This window comes from Fusarium graminearum, chromosome 3 (assembly GCF_000240135.3).
Source record: "Fusarium graminearum PH-1 chromosome 3, whole genome shotgun sequence".
Taxonomy (NCBI): domain Eukaryota; kingdom Fungi; phylum Ascomycota; class Sordariomycetes; order Hypocreales; family Nectriaceae; genus Fusarium; species Fusarium graminearum.
The window spans coordinates 4,796,837-4,817,306 of NC_026476.1; the positions used below are offsets into that span (position 1 = coordinate 4,796,837).

Here is a 20,470-nt window from a genome sequence, read left to right on the forward strand (position 1 = left end):
ACAGACAACAATCAGTCTTGTTGGTAGAGTCGGGTGACTCGTCTCGTTTCCAGCCATTTAAAAGGCACCGATCTCGCACTGCAGTTAGTCTCTGGATTATTACTACCTACATTCATTGCAACCAAACGGTGATCGGCACTAGCCTCGCATTCTTGTGAATCATTCCTCTGCTATTGTTCCTTTCGAGTGCCTCCTGCAGCTGCAAACCTGTGCAGCTTGCCTATTTATTCTCCGTCATCGTCCTCTTCGATTTCTTCAACACAACATCGCCATCATTATCAACAACAACCATCACCCTTTTCCTCACTCAATATAATCAACTCAACATCATGCCTGGAAAGCCAAGCGATTGGGACAACGCCGATTTCCTCTTGGATCTCGTCGTCGGCCTCTACACTGGTGCTCAGACCAACAAGGGCTTGACTCCTGCCATCAAGGAATCCATCGAGGAGTACCTCAAGACTCGTGGATACACCACTTCCTTTGACGCTGTTCGGTATGTGTTCACTTTTTCTTATTTCAGACTGCAAGTTTTCTACGCAAACATCGAGAACAGTGCTTCATTCATTACATAACCATCCTAAGCCTTATGAGAGATTTGGGTATATTGCCTCATCTCTGAGCATTTCGTTTCTACCTTTCATTTCTCCCACTTGTTTTTCCATCTATCTATCTACATACCTGTCTGCCTATCTATCTACTCATCCAACATCATGGCCAAACGTCAAGTGATGATTTGGGACGCCAACGTCCATGAGGATATCCTCATCAGCCTTTTTCAGCACATCAAGCCCAGCTCCGATGACTGGAGCAATGTAATGAGTGATCTCCAGGGGAAGGGATACTCATTCACCGAGAGTGCTCTTCGGTACGAGGTTTCACTCTCTTTTGTTTTTTTGTTTTTGCTTGTTGCCTACCTGCAAAGTTGTTTTCTGTTTTTCTGCTTGCATCTCTTACCCCCCGCATTCTCCTTTCATAACACTTCATCCTTTCTCATCTACCTTCGTACATCATTCATTACCTACCTCACATTATCTATCGCACACCATCTACACTAAGCAGCACATACTTTTGTTTTCTATTACTTGCTTCGCCTGTTCAATTCATCATGCCACCCAAAGCTACCCGCGGATGGGATGCTGCCTCTCACGAGGATCTCCTTCTTGCGCTCTTGGAAGAGATGAAGCCCAACAAGGCCATCCTTACCAGTGTGGCTGACAAGATGCGCACCAAGGGCTACACTTACTCCTTTGACGCGATCAAGTACTTTTGTTCCTCTTGTTTTTGAATCATTTCCTCTCCTGATCTCAAGCTAACTTTCTTCTCTCTCCAGCCAGCATGTTCAGAAGCTTCGAAAGAACCGCGACACCGCTGCTATCCAGAACGCTGGTTCTGACACCGCCACTCCTCGCAAGGCTCGAGCTACAGCTCCCAAGACTCCCAAGCGAGCCCCCAAGCGAAAGGCTCCCGCCAAGTCTGCTTCCATCGCCGATGACGATGAAGACCTTGAGGACATGAAGATGCAGCTCAAGATGGAGGATGCCGACGCCGACGATGGTGACCTCCTGTCTCCCAAGGGCGCCAAGCGAGCCCGAAATGTCACTCCCAAGTAAGTCTACCTCACAATTTATCCACTAGCTATCAATCTAACAAATCTCAGGGCTGAGCCTGATGCCGACGATGAGGGCGACAGCGGCGAGGCCTAAATCTTGTCGTTTCTTTGGCAAACCTCGACGTAACGAATTTCACGATGAATGAAGGGTGGGTATACTGGCTTTGAGGCCCATCGCAGAACAAATAGGGGGTGGAATTAGGCTATGATGCTTATACATATGCCTGCATGTAACGGCGAATAGCCCAGTATGATGGGAATATCATGAGCATGTCTCTGATAAATTGAAGAATATCGCCCGTACTCGTTGCCTTTGGTTTCATGATTTTTTGTTATGCTGTGCTAAACTTGACACTCCACGATATCTTCAGCTTCAACGCCGTAATCTAACTTGTCATTGATTATAGTAGAGTGAACTAGATTCAAGTTAATTTCTGCATACTTGTGAATGTTTGTGCGGTCAAATCCTGTTTGGCAAACCTCAGGGTATCGGGTTGGCCACTGGAAGCGTTCAAGACAAAATTAGTAGGTCAGCTTATGCCACTTAGACTAGGCTTCTTGGACTATTTGTTTTTGTACCCTAAGATTTACACACCTAAGCATAACAATCAAGTGCCTCTGCCTGCTACAATACTCTTCTACACTCTTCATTCCATCTTTTTATCTCATATCACTGCGCTTCTCAACCCCTCTTTATTTCCCTTCACTCACTCTCCATTATCTTTCATTTATCCCCACCTCCATTCTTCCATCCCCCCCCCTTCTACACTACTCATCCATCCCCCTCGCAACCTCTCACCTCCACTCTCACTCTCACTCTCACTCTCACTCGACATTCTCAAATCATACCTTCATTGATACCAAAGAGTTCTCTCAACCGCCATCATGCCTCCTGCTGAGAAGAAGTGGGATGCCAACGCCGAGCGCGATCTTTGCGTCGCTATCATCATGGGCGCCCAGGACGGTGAGCGCATGCGCTACAACTGGCCCAAGGTTCACAGCTCCATGGAATCTCTTGGGTACTCCTTCACCAAAGATGCTATCTCGTACGTATTTTCCTTCATTCTCTTCCTCACTCAACTCTCCAACGCACCCATGACAATGCATTTACTGACCACCAAAACAGGCAGCACTTCAGCAAGTCCATTATGCGCGACTTCAAGGGTCGCCATGGAGAAGTCTCTGCTGGCGAATCTCCTGCTCCCGCTTCCACGCCTACTCCCAAGAAGACTCCCCGCAAGCGCGCCACTCCCGCCAAGGGTCGCAAGAAGAAGGTTGAGTCCGAGGATGAGGACGAGGACGCTGTCGTCTCTCCTCTTGCCAAGAAGATGAAGCACAAAAAGGAGGAAATCGACGATGATGTCAAGATGAGCAAGACTGAGGACGATCGCGAGTGGGTTATGGTTGTCTTTGAGTCTGGAATATGTTACTGACTTGCGTTTAGTGCTACCCCTGAGAAAGAAGCCAGATTTGGCCAGTGGCTCGCCGGTAGCTCTGGGGCCCCAGAGTAGATTACTCCCCATGGCTGGAGCTAAATAGGGATCCAGAGAAGATATTCTTCGCTCGACGGGATATTGGTGAAAGATGGAACAAGAGATTTACAACCAACGAACTGGATTGGTAGCCATCGAAATAGCATCAGTCTGTGATATTTTCAATCAACGACTCGATACATAACTGAAATCAAGGAGATTTTACCTGATAATACCTTCATCGTGGTTTCTGTGGCAAAGCCCTCACAAAGGCGTTCTATTCGATGCTTGAGGCTCTGTGTAAGCCTGACACTAGCCTCCCAAGTATTCGTTGATGTGATGTTACTCAAGATAACTTGACCATGGAATAACAAAAGTGGCCATCGTTGAGTGATATTCATATACTTATGTCTCCCGATCAGCTTGGGCTTTGTCCTTTCGGGCCATGGGTTCATTGTATATCCAAACCGGCTGTTCATTGCATATCCATCACAAACAACAACAAGTCAGGTACCTCCTTTCCCTTGCAACCGGCCTAGTTGTCGTTATTATCGTACTTGTCCAATATCTCGGAGGCTATAGCCAGCTGCTTTCGTATTAGTTTTTTGCGGCTTCTTCCAAGATTGACATGATAAACATACCTCTACACATCCGATTCCAGTTGCTTGCAAGAACTAAGGATCTCCCATCCTCACAAATGGGATCTGCTTATCCAAAAACAAGCACTGCAGGGGCGATTATCATTTCACCAAGTAACGATGGAAAATCAGGCCAGTCACACAAGTAGCGGGAGAGGCATTTCGCTACAACCCAAGCTGAGGCCATGTCCCCAAGTCTCAATTGCAAAGTTATATATACACTCCAAGTAGCAGGCTTATTCATGCGTAAAGCAACAAGCACTAATATAGGCATCTGGTACCAGACTACATAGTATGGGTTCAATCAAGTTCTAAGACATATGCATTTCCGCCCAAACGCCGCTTCAAATCATCAGAAAGCCATCAATCATCTCGGTCGTCGACCGTCCAGTCTGTTTCCTTCGCTGGTACCCTTCTTCTCGGGGGCCTTGGTCTTGTCATCTCCTTCGCCTTTTCTCTTAACTGCACCTCGGAGTGTCTGACCCTGACCAGCAAAATGAGGCCTATTGGCACTTTCCTTCTCCTTTTCCTTGTCGGCATCTGTCTTGACAGGCTTGATCTCATAGCCAAAGAAAAGTTTGTTGGGAGCCAGGCGCAGAGCTGCAGGGGCACCGTCACGCCTCTTGGGCATGCCTGGAATGTCCACTGTAGGGACTGGGGTTGCTGGCTTGGGTGTTGAGGCTTTACTGCTCTTCTTGACGAGTTTCTGGCCCTCTCCGAGGAAATTGGTCACGTTACTTGTTACTGAAGGCGCAATGGCGCTGTAGTTGATGGACTGGGCCATGGTTCCTTGGTTGTGCAATAGGCCTCCAGCGGGGGCACCGCCTCGTGTGCTCCTGGGGGTGCTGGTTCCGCTCTGACGTTCAGGTTCGACGTATCCGACTGGTGGGGCGAACTCTACCGATACATCGGTTTCAATCATACTGACTCCCATCTTGTCCGTCTCAGGCTTCACGTCGAGAACAGCCACGTCGTAGACTTCGTCGTTGTAGGAAAAGTTGAACACATCGCCCTTGGTCAGTGTGGCAAAGTTGCGGAATGCCTTTTCCAGAACAGCCTTGGGATCACTAATCTCAAGGAAGTTGACGGACTGAGGCTGCAGCTTGACCATCTTGGCCAGCTCCAGTGATGTAGTACGGATCTGAATCATGTCGCCAACGTCCATTCCAAGGGTCACCATCATCTGCTCAGCGTTAGCAAGACTTTCTAGAAAAATGCTACGAGGTCATACCCATTGGGGAATGTATGCTCGTCCTTCCTCTGCGATAAACTCCAGCACACCAGCGTGCGAGTGACGTCCCTTCTCTCCGTTGATAAGTTCCATAAGCAGAGGCCACTGCACATGAAGCTTGGACACTTTGTCGAGGGCCGATGGTGGTAGGATGATCTTGGAGCCATAATTGAGCTCTGGTCGTTCGGCACCAGGGGCCATAACGAGAGGATAGCATCGATAGTATTCGTCGAAGCGCTGCACGATGGGTCGTCGTCCATGGCGGGCCATGTTGTATAGGTGCTCGGGGTTAGCGGGATCGTATCCGCCTCCAAAGCCTGAGTACTGGGGGCAAGTTAGCAGTTGGAACTGAAACTACGTCCCTGAATAAAGTACGAACCATGGTGACGGTGGTATATTCTTATGCGTGAACTCAGCGATGTCGTAGATTCAAGATGTCGAGTTTTGCGGTCCACAGGCGGTCAGAAGATAGCGCGGTTGTGTCGTCTCGAAGTCGGTATTTTTTCAGCTACCAATGCTGAGAGGGATAATAAAGGTTGTTGCGCAACGAATTTATAGTCGTGATTGCAAGATCCGAAGATTAAAGGAATGAGCTGGGCGATGTACGTTTGAAGGTCCAGAGCCACAGGTAACGTGGGGCCTATGGAGGCTACAAAGGCAGCTCTTGATGACGCAGTTCGGCTGGCAGGCACTCAAAAGTGACTAGGTAATGAGCAGGGTGCAGGTCACCCTATAGTGATGTGTAAGTGACTTACTTGAACTTGTGATTGGTTATTCCATTCAGAGTTTAAAGTGAATTTTATTATACAGTTCCAATAATTCTTCAGAAGCTTAATATGTCACAAATGTTTGTCTGAAGCTAAGCCCTTTGTTCGTCATGAGTACCTAATGGTATTCATACCCATTGTCTTAACACCTTATCTTGTCCATTAATTCAAATAGAAGTTGACTTTCAAGTTTTGTTCAACAAAAACAAATGATATAATGATAAGGAAAAAGTTGTATATATCTTCGCACGTCTATAAAGAATACCTATGTAGTCTTAGACCACCTAATATGCTATTCTATCTCATTGGAGAGAGAGAGAGCGAGAGAGAGCGCCTCTTCACACGCACGCTCTCACTGGCCCAGATTTAACCCTGAGGCTCAGTTTACGTGCCTGAAGCTTAGATCGTGAGCTGACGAAGATCATTACCCAATAAGGCTTAGTTAGATACTACGCCTAGAACTTTAACATGTAGAACATCCAAGCTCCATGATCCATCATCCTTTACTTTTCAATTAACCCTCCCCAGGGTACCAGAGAACTCGACAACAAAACATACGAGGCCAAATAATCAAGTCAATCTACTGTAATTCCGGATCAGAATCTTAGGTCGTTTATTTTTATGCACTCACAAGCCATAATTAAACATGACGTCACGTCCTTCAGCTCGTCCTAAGCGCGACGGAGAGAACTTTGCGCGAACCCATCATCACGAAGACGAGTCCGATTCGAAACGAGTCAAGTTTGACGTGCGCAACCCTTCAACCCTTGCACCTGACGCTCGCGAAGAAGATGCCATCCTTGACGCCGATGTCATTGGCGGCTCGGGAACCAAGCGCGGAGCTGTGAACCTCGATGGTTATGATAGCGATTCAGAAAACGAGGACTTCAACACACGCAACGAGAAGCGCAAAAAAGAGGAAGCAGATGCTGCGAAGTCTGGATCTAAAGCCCCAGGCACTACAGCGGGCGACGATGACGACGACGATATGTTTGCTGTGGATGACGATGATGCAGCCAACGGGGACAATAATGTTCCTGAGGGAGACAACGTCGAAGAGAGCGGTGGCAAGAAGAACAAAGTTCGCTTCCTCGATGCGGATAAGATCGATGGCGTCGAAAATACTAGCAGAGATAAGGAGGGCATTCGACTCGATGACGAGGGAAGCAGCGAGGATGAAGCTGATGTGGAGCTTGCTATACAAGAAGAGGGCGTCGACGAGGAGGTCGGTTTGGGAGGACTCAAGAAACATGCCCCTAAAGTTGAGGCATTCAATCTGAAGCAAGAAATGGAGGAGGGTCAGTTCGATCAAGATGGCAACTACATTCGCAAAGGTGGCGACCCCGACGCTGTACACGACAACTGGTTACAAGGTCTCAGTAAGAAGGAGATGAAGAAGGCAGCGGCAGCGCACGAGAAGCGCGAAGCCGAGGCGCGGAAACAGCGGTTGGAAGATGATGCGATCATCGTATCCGAATTGCTCAAGACTCTGATCCTTAACCTTGAACGCGCCGAGACGCCGCTCGAGGCTCTGGCCCGACTGGGGAAAAAGCAAATAAAACCCAAGAAGATCCCCAAGTGGAAGCTTAAGAAGATGAACAAGGGCAATGAAGGCATGGACATCGACGGCGGGGAGGAGCCCGAGGACCCGGAGCAAAAGAAAATCAAGGCATCAATTGATGCCATTACAGAAGCGGCAGATAAGCTTTTGAGCCGAGACCATGAGGAGATCTATGAACAAGAAAGGGAGTTGTTGGTACGGGAATATCGAAAGGAGACAGGAGAGGATTGGGTGGAACCAGCAAAGCAGGATGAGGACGACGAGGAGCAAAAGATAGCGGTGAAACCAGGGACAATGTGGGAGTTTAGGTGGGCAGACGGACGCGATGGAAATTCCCAACAAGGACCGTATGACGGGGCTACGATGACGGCGTGGAAGGATGCTGGGTACTTTCCAGATGGCGCGGTCGAGTTCCGACCCGTGGAGGAAGGGCAGAACTGGACTACACATGTCGATGCCTTCGAGTGAAGAGACTTCAATGGCATGAAACATCAACTAAGTCTAGGAGACAGAAAACAAATAGCCTGAGAGCGGACCCAAGATGACACAAATGACTAGACTATTCTGTCACTTGGGCAGTTGGTCCGGTTTTCTGTCACTTCGAGGTCAAGAGGCGAAAAAAAAAAGAAGAAATCAAGGTAGTACAGGCTGAGCGCACACTAGGTGTGGCTCTGGCCTTGCAAGACAATTGGCGACATACAAATCCCAAGTTAAAAGGGTTCCACGACTTTTACCATGTCACGGATATGGATATCCGTCGAGTCTTGTTGTGTACGTATGGATGCTCGGTCAACCGGTTTGTCTGTCTGTGTACATGGCACGAAAACATAACTTGGTGTAAGTGGATGTTTGAACCTCTAACAAACATGATAGTGAGTGGGTACCGTTTCACGTCGAGAACTCGGCAGACCCCAGGAGGACGAATACATGACACAGATAGCTTCGGCATTACGATTCCGGACCTGGAGACAAGGTTGAGAGCTAAAGATGCAGTTTAGATGGGCATGTTGTCGGACACCTTGAAGGGGTGCGATGATCATGCGGGCCTGGCTGGGCTGGGTTTCATGACAGCGGCCAATGATGGAGAAAGCATCATGGCATAGTACCGCGGGAACATGACGGAAGAAGGAGACTAGGACATGCAAAAAGGCTGGAAAACCTGGGATGATGGGTCCAAATGTGGCATCTGGTTCCTGGGGATCCCGATGCACGCCGGGGACGGGTGAGGCCGGGCAAGCGGGATCTCGAAAAAGAGGCTGAGAAGCCGGGGCAGCGAGTCAAGTATGGAGTAAACAAGTAAAGACTATGGAGAATTGGAGCCCGTCTGGGGTTGTATGGGGTTATACGGGTGGACGGGAAGAGGTCTGGTCTGTTGGTGTCTTTGACAGGCGAGGCTTGAGCCGATCCAAGCCCGTGATCCCGTGATGCTCCGGTACGTGGAGTGGAAGCCGGGGGCGGTAGCTGTAGCCGAACGGTCAAGCACCGAGAAGCAGCCTCACGGCGACAAACGACAAACGGGCTGGATCGGGCAGCAGGGATTATTCGGGAACAATACTGATTGGAAGTGTGTAAGTGAGTTGCAACGATATAGAATTGATTCGACGACGACGAGTCTCTGTACGTAACACGGACGGGAAAAGTTCGTGGTGGGCTCGTGCCTTGGCTTGGTTGAGTGTCGATCAAAGCGTTTCGGAACATGCAATGTATTGTAGTATGTAATTATTGCCAGCAATCGAGTAACGTCTTCGCTAGAAGGATCGATATCATGAACTGATGTTGAAGGTCCAGATTTGACGTTGGATTTGGCCAGGGATCATAATCATGGTGGAGGGGGGATCGAGCTGCTAGCCACAGTAAACAGGGGTTCTATCAGCCCAATCCACAGCCAGTCCAGGTGGGCTCAGGTCATGATCTCAGGTGAGGAATCTCGGTGAGATTAAAGAATTCGAATAAAAAACAAGACCATAAAGGTCCGTGTATATCTATTTGCATCATGCATGCATGTATGGGTGATGTTATAGTAACTGTTAGTTATGGGTTTCTGATTCAGGGTCCCCCATCTTTGAACAGTCAGCATACTGAACTCCAATGCACACGCCGATGGGGTCTAGACAAAGGACCGATGTCAGATAAGCGGAAAGTCGAGTTCTTTTTTTTTTTGGCGATGGAATTGACATATGGATGGAGTGATCTGATCTGATTCCATCTGATCTGATGAGATATTTGAGAGTGAATTGAATAAACGAGCGAATATAGTCGGTCCGTCGAGCACCGTGGTCTGTCGACGGGCCGACAGAGGCCCTGCTTTCAGATGAGTTGATCTGAGTCGACAACATGATGCCTCAACAATTACGAGTCTTCTCTCACCGCAAGAAGAGGGACGGCAAGAAAGTGAAACGGGTAGAGTTTGGAGGTTAATAATAGCTACTCGATTGGTTTATGGGCATGTGTGTCTTGAATGCAAACGTTTCTGTTAGTAATGTGTTTCTACTTTAAATCAATGACGATTTGTGTTTGATTGATGTGTGATCAGCATCTATATTGGTGCTATAGTTTGAGTGTATTCCTAGAAACATACAGATTCCACCAACAGTTTGGTCTTATGCGATATCTCAGAATAGGATATGTTATGGAATCGAGTCAATACTGATGATTAGCAAAACAATACCCCCCCGCCAGCCCCGCCACATTGCGTAAAAAGACGCAACAGCAGATATAAAAGCCCGCAGCTAAAGTCGAGCGAAGATCAGGTACTAAGCCTCTTTTAGTGTTACCGTCGTGATGGTGAAGCTTCTAGCTCAATTAAGGTGACTCCGAGATATAAAAGCAACGTAAACAGGGAATTAATGAAAGAGATTGTCGTTATTTATTGCTATGGAGGCGATGGAAGCATATCGAAAGACTTGAAGAGAGGATGGGTTCAAGCCGTACGACTCTTGGTGAAGAGGGCGAACCGAGCTTTACAAATAGGGGACGTGCATGGTGCCATTTTGTTGATAGTACTATGTTGGGTCGAGAAGACGAGACATAATGTGAATAGTTTTGGCGGCAAAAGGGGATATGGACGGTGAGTTAGTAAGACCAAAACGGCATCCAAGAGTAATGCAGGCCTGAATGCATGCGGCGTAGACAAGTAAGATCTCAATCGTCAAACCTACACAAGACACGAGATGCAATCCAATGAGTAAACGATGAGGCTGGTGTTGGTCATCCACCAAGACCGTCTACCGAAGCTTCCGGAGAGGAAAATGAAACATATGATCTGTTTGCGATGGATATGCTGAATCCATTGACCTGAATTGGAATATATCACGGAGAGTTGCCCGGTAGAACGCGGTGTCTTGTTCGGCGGCACCTCCTATGTAGTAATAAAAAAATAGTATCCATCCTTTCCCTTTTTCATGGGAGGAGGAGGGACAGAAATGGAATCAACTGAGGTGGCATGGCATGGCATGAGGGGTAGAAAAGGTACTTGGCGATAGAGTGAGGCGTGCATAATGGGGACATGTATCTTTTCCAGGGCATCAATCATCACCCCACCATGTAGCTCTTGTCAGTAGTGGGGACCTTAGCTCACCGAGCTGTGATGGAAAAGTGAGCATGATGGATGATAGAGAGAGAGGGAATATCTAGAGATATTTTGAGTACATGTATCTCGTGCAGCTGCAACTACAGTGTCTAATTGCAATAGAACATTGAGAGGCTGAAAAAGATAAAGTCATTATAACGCCATTGTACGTCCAGCTATCAAGGTAGGTTAGTAGTAAGTAGACTCTGAGCAAGAAAAAAAAAGTCTCCCACCCTCTCACCTTCTCACCCTCTCACCCTCTCACCCGATGTTCCATGTTCCATTGGTCCCTGTTATGATACGCTGCACTACGATTACCTATACGATACACCCCCTTGTCTGGGTCTGGGGTGTGTTCGTGGGATGATGAATGATGTGGTGGGTGGGTTACTAACTAAACATGAGCTTGATGAGAGCGAGAGAGAAAGCCATGGATTTCGATTCGAGTATTAGTACTTGTACTCCCGCCCTCTCTCCTCGACCTTTTTCTTCTTTCTTCTCTTTTCTTTTCATTCTCATCATCCTCAACAACAAAACAACTACTTCTTTCTTCACCAAAAGGTATGTGTGTCTCTGCCCCTCCATTCTCAGGCTGCTTGGCTTTCTACCCCTCCATTCCCCCTGCGACTACATCGCCATCATAACATCACAACCCAACATGATCTTATCTTGTTGCTTGTATGCCATCATGTCATATCATGCCTACTTCTTACTACCACCCTCTGCGACGACACGTCAAGAATTGCCATTCATCCATTGAGTGGACAAAACAAGGAGGGGGGAACAATTGGACTGTCATGCTACGTCTTTGGGAAACCACATCATGATGAATCTGGAACTGGTCCATCACTGTGTTACTGTCAACGAGACTGTCTCGAGCATGGCAGACGACTACCTAGATTCTATGAGTTTCATCCTTATGGCATAGCATCCGAGATAGCAGCTTCTTCAACGCCCGCCAAGCTACCCCTCATTTCCCCACGTTCCTATCATCATCATCAACACAAAGCTAACCTCAAACCTTTCCCACAGGTCTACATGCTCAAGTACGACTCTTCCCACGGTATCTTCAAGGGTGAGGTCGGCAACCAGGGCAACGACCTCGTCGTCAACGGCAAGACCATCAAGTTCTACTCTGAGCGTGACCCCGCCAACATCAAGTGGTCCGAGACCGGCGCCGACTACGTCGTTGAGTCCACCGGTGTCTTCACCACCATTGACAAGGCCAAGGCCCATCTCCAGGGCGGTGCCAAGAAGGTCATCATCTCTGCCCCCTCCGCCGACGCTCCCATGTACGTCGTCGGTGTCAACGAGAACAAGTACGACGGCTCTGCCGACATCATCTCCAACGCTTCTTGCACCACCAACTGCCTGGCTCCCCTCGCCAAGGTCATCAACGACAAGTTCGGTATCGTTGAGGGTCTCATGACCACCGTCCACTCCTACACTGCCACCCAGAAGACCGTCGATGGTCCTTCCTCCAAGGACTGGCGAGGTGGCCGTGGTGCTGCCCAGAACATCATCCCCTCCAGCACCGGTGCCGCCAAGGCTGTCGGCAAGGTCATCCCTGAGCTCAACGGCAAGCTCACCGGCATGTCCATGCGTGTCCCTACCGCCAACGTCTCCGTTGTTGACTTGACTGTTCGCCTCGAGAAGGGTGCTTCTTACGACCAGATCAAGCAGGTCATCAAGGAGGCCTCTGAGGGTGACCTCAAGGGTGTTCTGGCCTACACTGAGGACGACGTTGTCTCCTCTGACCTTAACGGCAACACCAACTCCTCCATCTTCGATGCCAAGGCCGGTATCTCCCTCAACGACAACTTCGTCAAGCTGGTCTCTTGGTACGACAACGAGTGGGGTTACTCCCGCCGTGTCCTCGACCTCCTGGCCCACGTTGCCAAGGTCGATGCCTCCAAGTAAGCGCAGAGCGTTCAAGGGGCTGGAAGCAAAACCAAACCTAATTAGACGCGACACGATGAAGATTCCAGTCGGTCGTGTGTTTTAATGAAGCAAAGAAATGAAAGCAAGTAAAAATACCAAAATCCGGGGAGATTGTCGGAGGGGATGACAACGAGGTTGTTATCATCGGCTCGAGTTCCCTACTAGACAATTGATCTTAGTATAGCCGTGGACAGAAAAAAATATAGATCCATCCCTCTTGAAAATGTGTCTTCAACTTGAACTGTAAAGTGCAACATGACTGTAGATAGATTAAGTGAAGATCGTTTGACCACCGCTCACGGTCGCATCAATACCACTCGTTGATTATCTTATGACAAATATACGACACAGATGAGACGGGTTCACCCCAACAAAATCTTATGCAGCAATTTGCAAACACAATGCCACTACGGTCTGTTGGTCGGTCAAGTAACCTTCACGCATGCCGTGCAAGAGTTTGTCACGGCCTGAGATAATCATAATGTTGGCTCGGGTGTCCTGAAGTCATCCGCTAGACTCCCCAACACTCGTCAAGCCAGTATATTCACAAGCTGTTCAGCAACCCCCCCTATATTTGTTCCATGCAGTTATGTGAATGCATATACCAGTGGTATTCTCCTGTAAGTATGCTCTCCTCACACTCCCTTTTCGCCGAATGCTCCTTTACTCCCTCCTCTCATTAACCCTTTTCCCTTTCCTGTATAAAGCAACCCTTGTCCGGCAAGATAGAAAGACAATAATAAAAACATACAAGGCAACTGCAGGGGCCTGTATCCCAGGCGCAATAGATGAAATCAAATCGCTCTCCGTTTTGATCTTGTAGGGGGGGATATCATAGTGCAAATGACAGCAAGAATACTTTTGTCCTTGCCAGACGCCTCAAGTGGCGCGGCGGGCCGGGATAAGCCGATAAGCAATATCCTTAGAGTTTAATTCAAAAATCATATAGACGTGGAAAGCCGACTCGCAAGGTGTCCTTGTTGGATACCCTTTGGATACCGGTTCAAGGCGACATAAATAGCTGGAGCCCCCTAGGCCGATCCCTGAAATGTGAGCTCGACAGAACATAATTGAATATGGGAGCCAAAGATTCATCTGAAAGGTATGTTCAAGAGGCCTATTCTTCGATCGAGCTCAAAAGACCTTCAAAAGTGTGCAGATAACATGCATTATTGTCGAGCAACTCGTATGCTGGCCTCTTGGGGGTCGAATGCGGCCGTCCAATCGACATTTTCATCATGACACCATTGTCGAATAACGCGCATCGACGCCTGGCAGACCTCCTCAACCGTCGACCAGGGTGTGATGTCGGCTCGAAGGCGCGAGTTGCTAATTCCTTCATAGACGTCGCGAACCATGTTCCAATTGCGATAGCGAATCGCTTGGTGAGCATGAATATCATCCTTGGAGATATGCTCATAGTTGGAAAAGGACTTGAGAAACTCGTCCACTGTGATGGCCTGCAGAATCAACACAAGAGCATACATGGGTTGATATCGACGCGTGTCACGTCGAGTCTCTTTCTGCAGGTAGTCTACCATCTTGATCAAGCTGGCCCAAGGACCTGGATCGGATGACTTGTGTTGCATGTTGCGGCTGACATTCAAAAGGTGGAAGCTGGCCATGAAGGCGACAGTGCTCTCAACCGCAAGTGCGTAGTACTGTTTGCGGCTTGTGTCGCTTCCGCGAGAATCACCACTGCTTGCAAGCTTATTGCATCGCTGGTTCGCAATGTCGCCCTCATGCTTGAGTCGTCGGCCAAGGCTAGAGAAGCGACTATGTTTTTCATTGACGGCTCGGATATCGGCTTTGTCGTTTCGCCCGATATCTGCGCCGTTGGTGGCAGGACGATCTGAAGAACCGACAGGAACAGGAGTCACTGTAGAAATATCACCGGGCGTATGAGCATGCGAGTTACTAGAACTGACGCGAGACATGGCAGCACCCTTCTTGGATGGTGTTGATGGAGGTGGCGGCAGGGTCGAAGAAACCGAAGGCAATCGAGGACGCTTGACAGCTATTGTGTCGCCAGTATTCTCTGTCGACGCAGGGCGCTTCTTCGCCTGGCTAACTGGCGGTGCTTCTGTGCTCTCTGAGCGTTCTCTACGCTTTGGCGGCAATGCCAATATGCGCCTGAACGTTTGTCGCATTCTCTTGGATATCCTCAGCGTCACGATTAATCGCCTCTTTTCTCTGGGCTCCTCTTCTTCCTCTTCCTCTTCTTCTTCGTGCTCGACAGGAGCCTTCCTTGCCGTCGTTGACTTGTGTCGTTCTTCGCTCCTTCTCTCGCCTTGCTCGTCCTTGTCCCGATCATCGTACAATTTGGAATCGCTTGTCTTGGCAGAAACCTTCCTTCGAGACAACTCAGCCTCCAAGGCGCTCGGCAACGTGGGCGACAGAAGTGTGGGTAATCGCACAGGTGACTTATCTCGGGCCGACTCGTTTCTTGCTTTGGGTGGTGGTGGCGGTGGTGCTTCGGACTTCTTCGGTTTTGTTGCTCTGGCAGTATCTGCGGCGTCCTCGCGTGGCCTTCTCCTGTCACTCTTATCTGCTGAGTTCTGGCTCTCAAGGTTCAAGTGAAGAGGCGATAGTAGTGGAGGCACGGATGAGCGCGAAGCAGTATCGGTCTTGGCCGGCGTACCTTTTGTGCTCCCCAATGCGCCCGGCCGAGCACCGTTGACTGAATCGCCACGTGCGCGTCCAGCCGGGGAAGGATTGCGAGCAGCAGAGGTATTAGTGCCTTTGAGAACACCACGCCCATTTGAAAGCGATGATGAAGCTGATGGCTTGTCTCTTGACGGTATATCAGAAGGCGGCAATGTCTCTCTGTCCTTCCGGCGTGGGGGGTCATCTCGACCTGATCGCGAGCGGTCGTCAACTGGGCGAGGCACATCGGGCCTGGGTCGTTTCTGCGACCGATGGTCGTCGTCCACGTTGGATGCTCGTTTCCTGCTGTCGGGCGATACGGGTCGAGGCGGGAGGGACGCAGGTGGCTTTGGCGGGAGTCTGCAGCAGAGTCAGTATGTTCGTCCAAGCAATCACGATTCGGATTGGATGGCGCTGCCTACCTCATATCAACAACAGGGAGTTCCCGGGTCTTTTGTGGTTTAGTATCAAGGTGATGATCTCTTTGGCGCTGTGAATCATGTTTCCTGCTTTCTGGCACTGACTTGGATTCTAATGCGCGCTCGGGTTCGCGCTTTCTGGCGCTTGGTGGCTCTGGCGTAGATGTGTCTGAGGCAACACCAGATGTCTTTTTGTTCTTGTAGTCACTGAGTGACAACTTTTTCTTCTCGCCGCCCTTTGCGAGGATGCCCACGTCGCGAGGGACGGGTTTCGGGGGCTCGACACGCATGTCGTAGTATGATCTGGTAAGGAGTACACCGCGATCAGCTTCCGACACAAGTGTCGAATATTGTAGGCGGGTAATATCCCATTCCTCAGGATGCTTCTGTCGGGACTCGTTGGCGGGGACGTGATATCGCCAGTCTGCGGAGTAGGAGAGATGATGAGGTTTCTCGGGTAGGATGCGCTGTGTGAGCTGCTGGACCGTCTTCGCCGCGGCTTCCATTGTTCATGGATGTCAGCATGCCGGGAGGACGAAGACGGGGGTACGGTATGATGCTGGCAGTAGTTTGCGGTGCGGTACGGTACGAGGTTTTGGCGATCGAGGGTGACGCGCGCGAGGGGTACGCAGGGAGGCTGAGAACGCGACAACAAAGGCGATTTGAACGGTAGACCAGCGCAGTATCAACGCTGACAATGAGACGAATCAGATGAAAGGAATGACTTTTGCGGTCGGCGTCGTTCACTGCTGACTTGCAGGGTTATCGCGATGGTGATGGTGGCTGATAGTGGTAGTGGTTGATGTCTAGTGACAAGACATGGAGGTGACCCAGTTAGTCGCACACGATAGCAGACAAGTTGGTTTATTAGCGCGCTTTTGAGCACAAGACAACAGCGGACGAGCGCGGGAGATCGGAGCGCCAGAGATCCGCCCGATTTAACAATTAATAAAAAGAAAAGGAAAATGAATTGTCTCTTTTGTTTTTTAATTGCACAAGACAAAAAAGGAATGGAGGGGAATGAGGCTAATCAATAGAAAGAGTCTGTTGTGTTTTTCTTTGTTGGCAGGTTTTGGGTTGGTGACAAACTGACGGGCAGTCAGTAATTGACAGTGACAGTGACAGACAGTGGTCAGAACAGACCTACCTACTACCTGATAGTACCTACTACCTACTATCTAGGCCAGAGCAATGGAGCGGGAAGTGCCTAAGTTAGTGGTTTAGAGATGATCCTAACATGTGGAGTAATTGCCCGGATGGGCCTCTGAATTCCATCACTTTTTGGGGTCATAATTTGTCCCCCTGGGGCCCTGCGGAATGGGAATGGGAATGGGAACGGGAATGTCATCGGGCATTTCCGTCCATCCTCTTGTGGCTGTTAATGGGCCCTGGCCCGTCTGTTCCTGAAGTGGTCTATTCCCTTTCACTACTAGCTGCTAATGTCCTTTTCAACTACCAATGTACATTTATAACGTTAGGTGTTTAGAATAAGTATAGACTGTCTACACCTAACCGTTCATTATGATTATACCTATAAAAACTTTGATTTATCGAGATTCAGTTTCTTTAGCCGCGCTTACCGTTATTCAAACTGACCTTGAACCTTATCTCACCTACTACGAAGTATATATCTTAGACGCCATAGCATTGTTGCAAATGCAAGAGTATTGATCGTATTTAATTAGGTGACTGTACATGATCTCACATCAATATCGATGCTTCCTCTTTTCCCTAACGCCGTATCAACAAGGGTATAATGCTAGTTGTCACAACCCTCCTCTGTTCTTTACCTAGCTTAACCATATCAAAACAAAAACCCAACCCGGGGCCCAAACCAACGCCAGTGTATGATGGCTCCACGAATCGCAACAAGTCCGTACAACATCCAATTTAAAGAGTACCATTCCTCGCTAGGGCGTTGCCACTTCCATTAGCTATTCTGCGCCTCTTATTGGCAATCTCCGGGCCGTTGCAATGGTCTTCGAGGTTGCTAACCCGTATTTCGAGGCTGTTCAGTTGCCCACCGAAATGGTTTGGCATGTGGTTTTGGATGTGCTGGGCCATGTTGTCGAACCAGTTCTTAGTGTTCAAGTTTATCACCCGGTCATGTACCGAGGTCATCCGAAACTGGACATCTTCAAGCTCCCTTCTTGTCCCAGCTTGAAGGTTGTTGAAGTTTTCAACGAACGCCCCAAATTCTCTTTTAAGTTCAGTAGTCTGCTCGTTACAACGTTTTTGCAGGCTCTCGCCAACCTCTTTGACCATTTTCGCCTGCTGTTTGCTCTCCTCCAACCCTTTGTTAACCTTTAACATACGGTCGTTCAATGACGTGATTGAGTTTGCTGTGAGACCTTGGCGATTGTCTATGTCTTTGGCGAAGCTCTCGAACACCTGTCTTATCTCCTTCATTGTGGCAATGTCCAGCTGCTTAATCTTGTAATTAACAGTCTGTGTAATCGTCTCTTCGGTCATTAGAGAATTGGGGTTAGGCAGAGATGGAGGCGGAGGCGGAGTCTTGCATGCTTTCAATTTTGACACAGATTCCTTTAACTTTGGTGTATCGGCGATGAGCATTTTGAGATCTTTGCTTGATGGAAAGTCCGCCAGAATGCGATTAAGATCGGCAGCAGGCGGATACTCTTGCATTTTCGCGGCAAGTTTCTCAAAACCTTGAGGCGGCTGATATTGAATCTTGGTCTCGAGGGAAGCCACAGTCTTTTCCAGGGAGTCGCTCTTCTTCTGCTGCTTTTTTAGGGACGATTGCAGAGAGGATAACTCTGATGCTTGAACTGTGGAGGCGGATGACGCAGAGGCAAGTTTCTGTCCCAAATCGTCGGTTTTTTTTTGCTGCTGCTTCAAGGCCAACTGCAGTTCAGAGTTCAAGCGTGTGACGGTAGCGTTAAGACTACTATGCTTGTTGGCCTGATCACGAGCCGCACTTTCCAGGGTTGAGAAGTTCTCCTCCAACTTCTTAGTCTGATTGCGAGTGGTGGTTTCCAAGGTTGAGAAGTTCTCCTCTAACTTCTTGGCCTGGTCGCGAGCAGTGCTTTCAAAGATGGATAATTTCTGCTGGGTTTGAGTTTGCATGTGAGTAGCTTGAACCTGAATAAATGATTTCGCGAATTTCGAATCATGCATAGACTGTTCCACAGACTTCTCAATGTCTCGAATTTTGGATAATGCTGGTTCCATCTTATTCTTCATCATGAAATCAATATTCCGTCCCCGAATTTGAAGGTCTTCCTCAAGTCGAACAAGTTGTGCTGTTACGCTGGGTTCCGCTGTTTGAGCGACTGTTGCGCTGCTCGGGCCAGCCACAAGGTTGTCTGAACGTTTATTAGCCAGATTGGCTAGTTGTTCCGTGTGACCATCTACAAGTATTTGTAGCTGCTTTGTGACCTCAACATTATTCGACAGACCCTCGTTGAGATTGTCTTCCAAGCTTGTCATCCTGGGCCTAATTTGTTTGTCAAGTTCTGAGGATACTTGTAGCTCCACCGTTGGCTTTATCGCACGAATCATTCGGTCGAGCTGGTTGATATTCTCCTCCAAAGACTGACTTTTTTTCTTTTGAGCCTCAAGTTCCTTAGCCATAATTTTGTTCTTTTCTTTCTCTTCGTCGAAGACCTCCCGCAGCGCCGTGATCTCGGCTTGCAAGCGACTTTCACCTAATGTGTTTATCGATCTCTGCAGCTCCGATAATCGTTTTTCGAGGTCTGGTTGGTTCCAAATGGATGTGGGCGTGTCTGGTTGAGTAACAGGATTCACCGACGCTCTCACGTATGAGTCGAGCCCGGTCTGAAGCTTGGGGTAAAGCAGAACGAGCTTTCGTCGCAGCCGGACTATTTCTTCCTCGCCTCTCTGGAGCTCCTGATGCTTGAGGTAGCCCAAGGAAGCAAACTCGGTCGGTCTCGAGGCTGATATATTGTGGTCCCTCTTAGTTCTACTAAGACGGGCTTCTGCTTTCGTCAGCTCCCCGTAAGCGGTCGACATTTCGCCGAAGAGCTCCATTAGTAATTGGAAGCCGGGGACGCCCTTCCCACCATCGCTTCCACTAGCATCGTTTGTTGTATTAGTGTGACTCCTGGGGACAAAGTTGTCGGGCTCCCTTCCTCCATTTCTCCTAAAATCGTCTGTTGAGTCGCGCGGCAGACCGCGATATCGGTCGGCTGATCGATCGCGGTGGTCCCTACCAGCCATGGCGGCTCTGGTAGCAACGTCGGGTTGCAAGCATTCGGCGATGATTCGAAGCAGAACAAATGCCGGATGTGTTTTGTTTACGAGCGGGCGTTGACTATATTGCAAATGTGGAAATGCGCAGTCGGGAGAACCAAAGAATATAAAGGCAGCAGTGCTGGCTTGTCCCAGCACCCAAGTTACTCGACTGCCAAGATAGATGTGAGTATCGAAGTGAGGAAGATGCGATTGCAGGGTGCGTCGCGTAAAGGGAATGATCTAGTGGCGGCGAATGAAGTGGAGAGGGGCAATGGAAATAAATAAGAGTTTCAGAGCCGCGGGCGTTGTTCAATGACAGAGAAGTGAGGCGAGAATGAAGAGGGAGAAAATATCAACACGGAGTTGGGGCAGGGAAAGACAAAGAGAATATAAAAAGCAA

General features: G+C 48.9%; 9 protein-coding genes across 9 annotated transcripts; 6 read left to right on the plus strand and 3 right to left on the minus strand.

Annotated features, from left to right (window-relative positions):
• Positions 1–1,180: 1,180 nt before the first annotated feature.
• On the plus strand, positions 1,181–1,706 carry FGSG_06253 (uncharacterized protein; the record flags this gene model as incomplete). The annotated part of the gene is made up of 3 exons (XM_011326599.1): positions 1,181–1,263; positions 1,334–1,609; positions 1,661–1,706. 3 exons carry the CDS (start codon positions 1,181–1,183, stop codon positions 1,704–1,706), a joined length of 405 nt encoding a protein of 134 aa, XP_011324901.1.
• A 791-nt stretch (positions 1,707–2,497) lies between these two features.
• FGSG_06254 (uncharacterized protein) lies at positions 2,498–3,045 on the plus strand (the record flags this gene model as incomplete). Its single annotated transcript, XM_011326600.1, has 2 exons — positions 2,498–2,658; positions 2,739–3,045. 2 exons carry the CDS (start codon positions 2,498–2,500, stop codon positions 3,043–3,045), a joined length of 468 nt encoding a protein of 155 aa, XP_011324902.1.
• Positions 3,046–4,089: 1,044 nt separating this feature from the next.
• FGSG_06255 (uncharacterized protein) lies at positions 4,090–5,335 on the minus strand (the record flags this gene model as incomplete). Its single annotated transcript, XM_011326601.1, has 3 exons — positions 4,090–4,905; positions 4,954–5,277; positions 5,333–5,335. The coding sequence occupies 3 exons, from the start codon at positions 5,333–5,335 to the stop codon at positions 4,090–4,092; spliced, it is 1,143 nt and encodes a 380-aa protein (XP_011324903.1).
• A 920-nt stretch (positions 5,336–6,255) lies between these two features.
• On the plus strand, positions 6,256–7,975 carry FGSG_06256 (uncharacterized protein). Its single transcript, XM_011326602.1, has one exon. It carries the CDS (start codon positions 6,367–6,369, stop codon positions 7,747–7,749), a length of 1,383 nt encoding a protein of 460 aa, XP_011324904.1. The 5' UTR covers positions 6,256–6,366; the 3' UTR covers positions 7,750–7,975.
• A 483-nt stretch (positions 7,976–8,458) lies between these two features.
• On the plus strand, positions 8,459–9,055 carry FGSG_12897 (uncharacterized protein; the record flags this gene model as incomplete). The annotated part of the gene is made up of 3 exons (XM_011326603.1): positions 8,459–8,569; positions 8,670–8,849; positions 9,011–9,055. 3 exons carry the CDS (start codon positions 8,459–8,461, stop codon positions 9,053–9,055), a joined length of 336 nt encoding a protein of 111 aa, XP_011324905.1.
• A 1,072-nt stretch (positions 9,056–10,127) lies between these two features.
• Positions 10,128–10,579, plus strand: FGSG_12898 (uncharacterized protein; the record flags this gene model as incomplete). Its single annotated transcript, XM_011326604.1, has 2 exons — positions 10,128–10,348; positions 10,501–10,579. 2 exons carry the CDS (start codon positions 10,128–10,130, stop codon positions 10,577–10,579), a joined length of 300 nt encoding a protein of 99 aa, XP_011324906.1.
• A 1,093-nt stretch (positions 10,580–11,672) lies between these two features.
• On the plus strand, positions 11,673–13,014 carry FGSG_06257 (glyceraldehyde-3-phosphate dehydrogenase; the record flags this gene model as incomplete). Its single annotated transcript, XM_011326605.1, has 2 exons — positions 11,673–11,690; positions 11,882–13,014. 2 exons carry the CDS (start codon positions 11,673–11,675, stop codon positions 12,767–12,769), a joined length of 906 nt encoding a protein of 301 aa, XP_011324907.1. The 3' UTR covers positions 12,770–13,014.
• Positions 13,015–13,959: 945 nt separating this feature from the next.
• FGSG_06258 (uncharacterized protein) lies at positions 13,960–16,361 on the minus strand (the record flags this gene model as incomplete). The annotated part of the gene is made up of 2 exons (XM_011326606.1): positions 13,960–15,796; positions 15,859–16,361. 2 exons carry the CDS (start codon positions 16,359–16,361, stop codon positions 13,960–13,962), a joined length of 2,340 nt encoding a protein of 779 aa, XP_011324908.1.
• A 1,384-nt stretch (positions 16,362–17,745) lies between these two features.
• FGSG_06259 (uncharacterized protein) lies at positions 17,746–18,942 on the minus strand (the record flags this gene model as incomplete). The annotated part of the gene is made up of 1 exon (XM_011326607.1): positions 17,746–18,942. The coding sequence occupies one exon, from the start codon at positions 18,940–18,942 to the stop codon at positions 17,746–17,748; it is 1,197 nt and encodes a 398-aa protein (XP_011324909.1).
• Between the last annotated feature and the right edge of the window lie 1,528 nt (positions 18,943–20,470).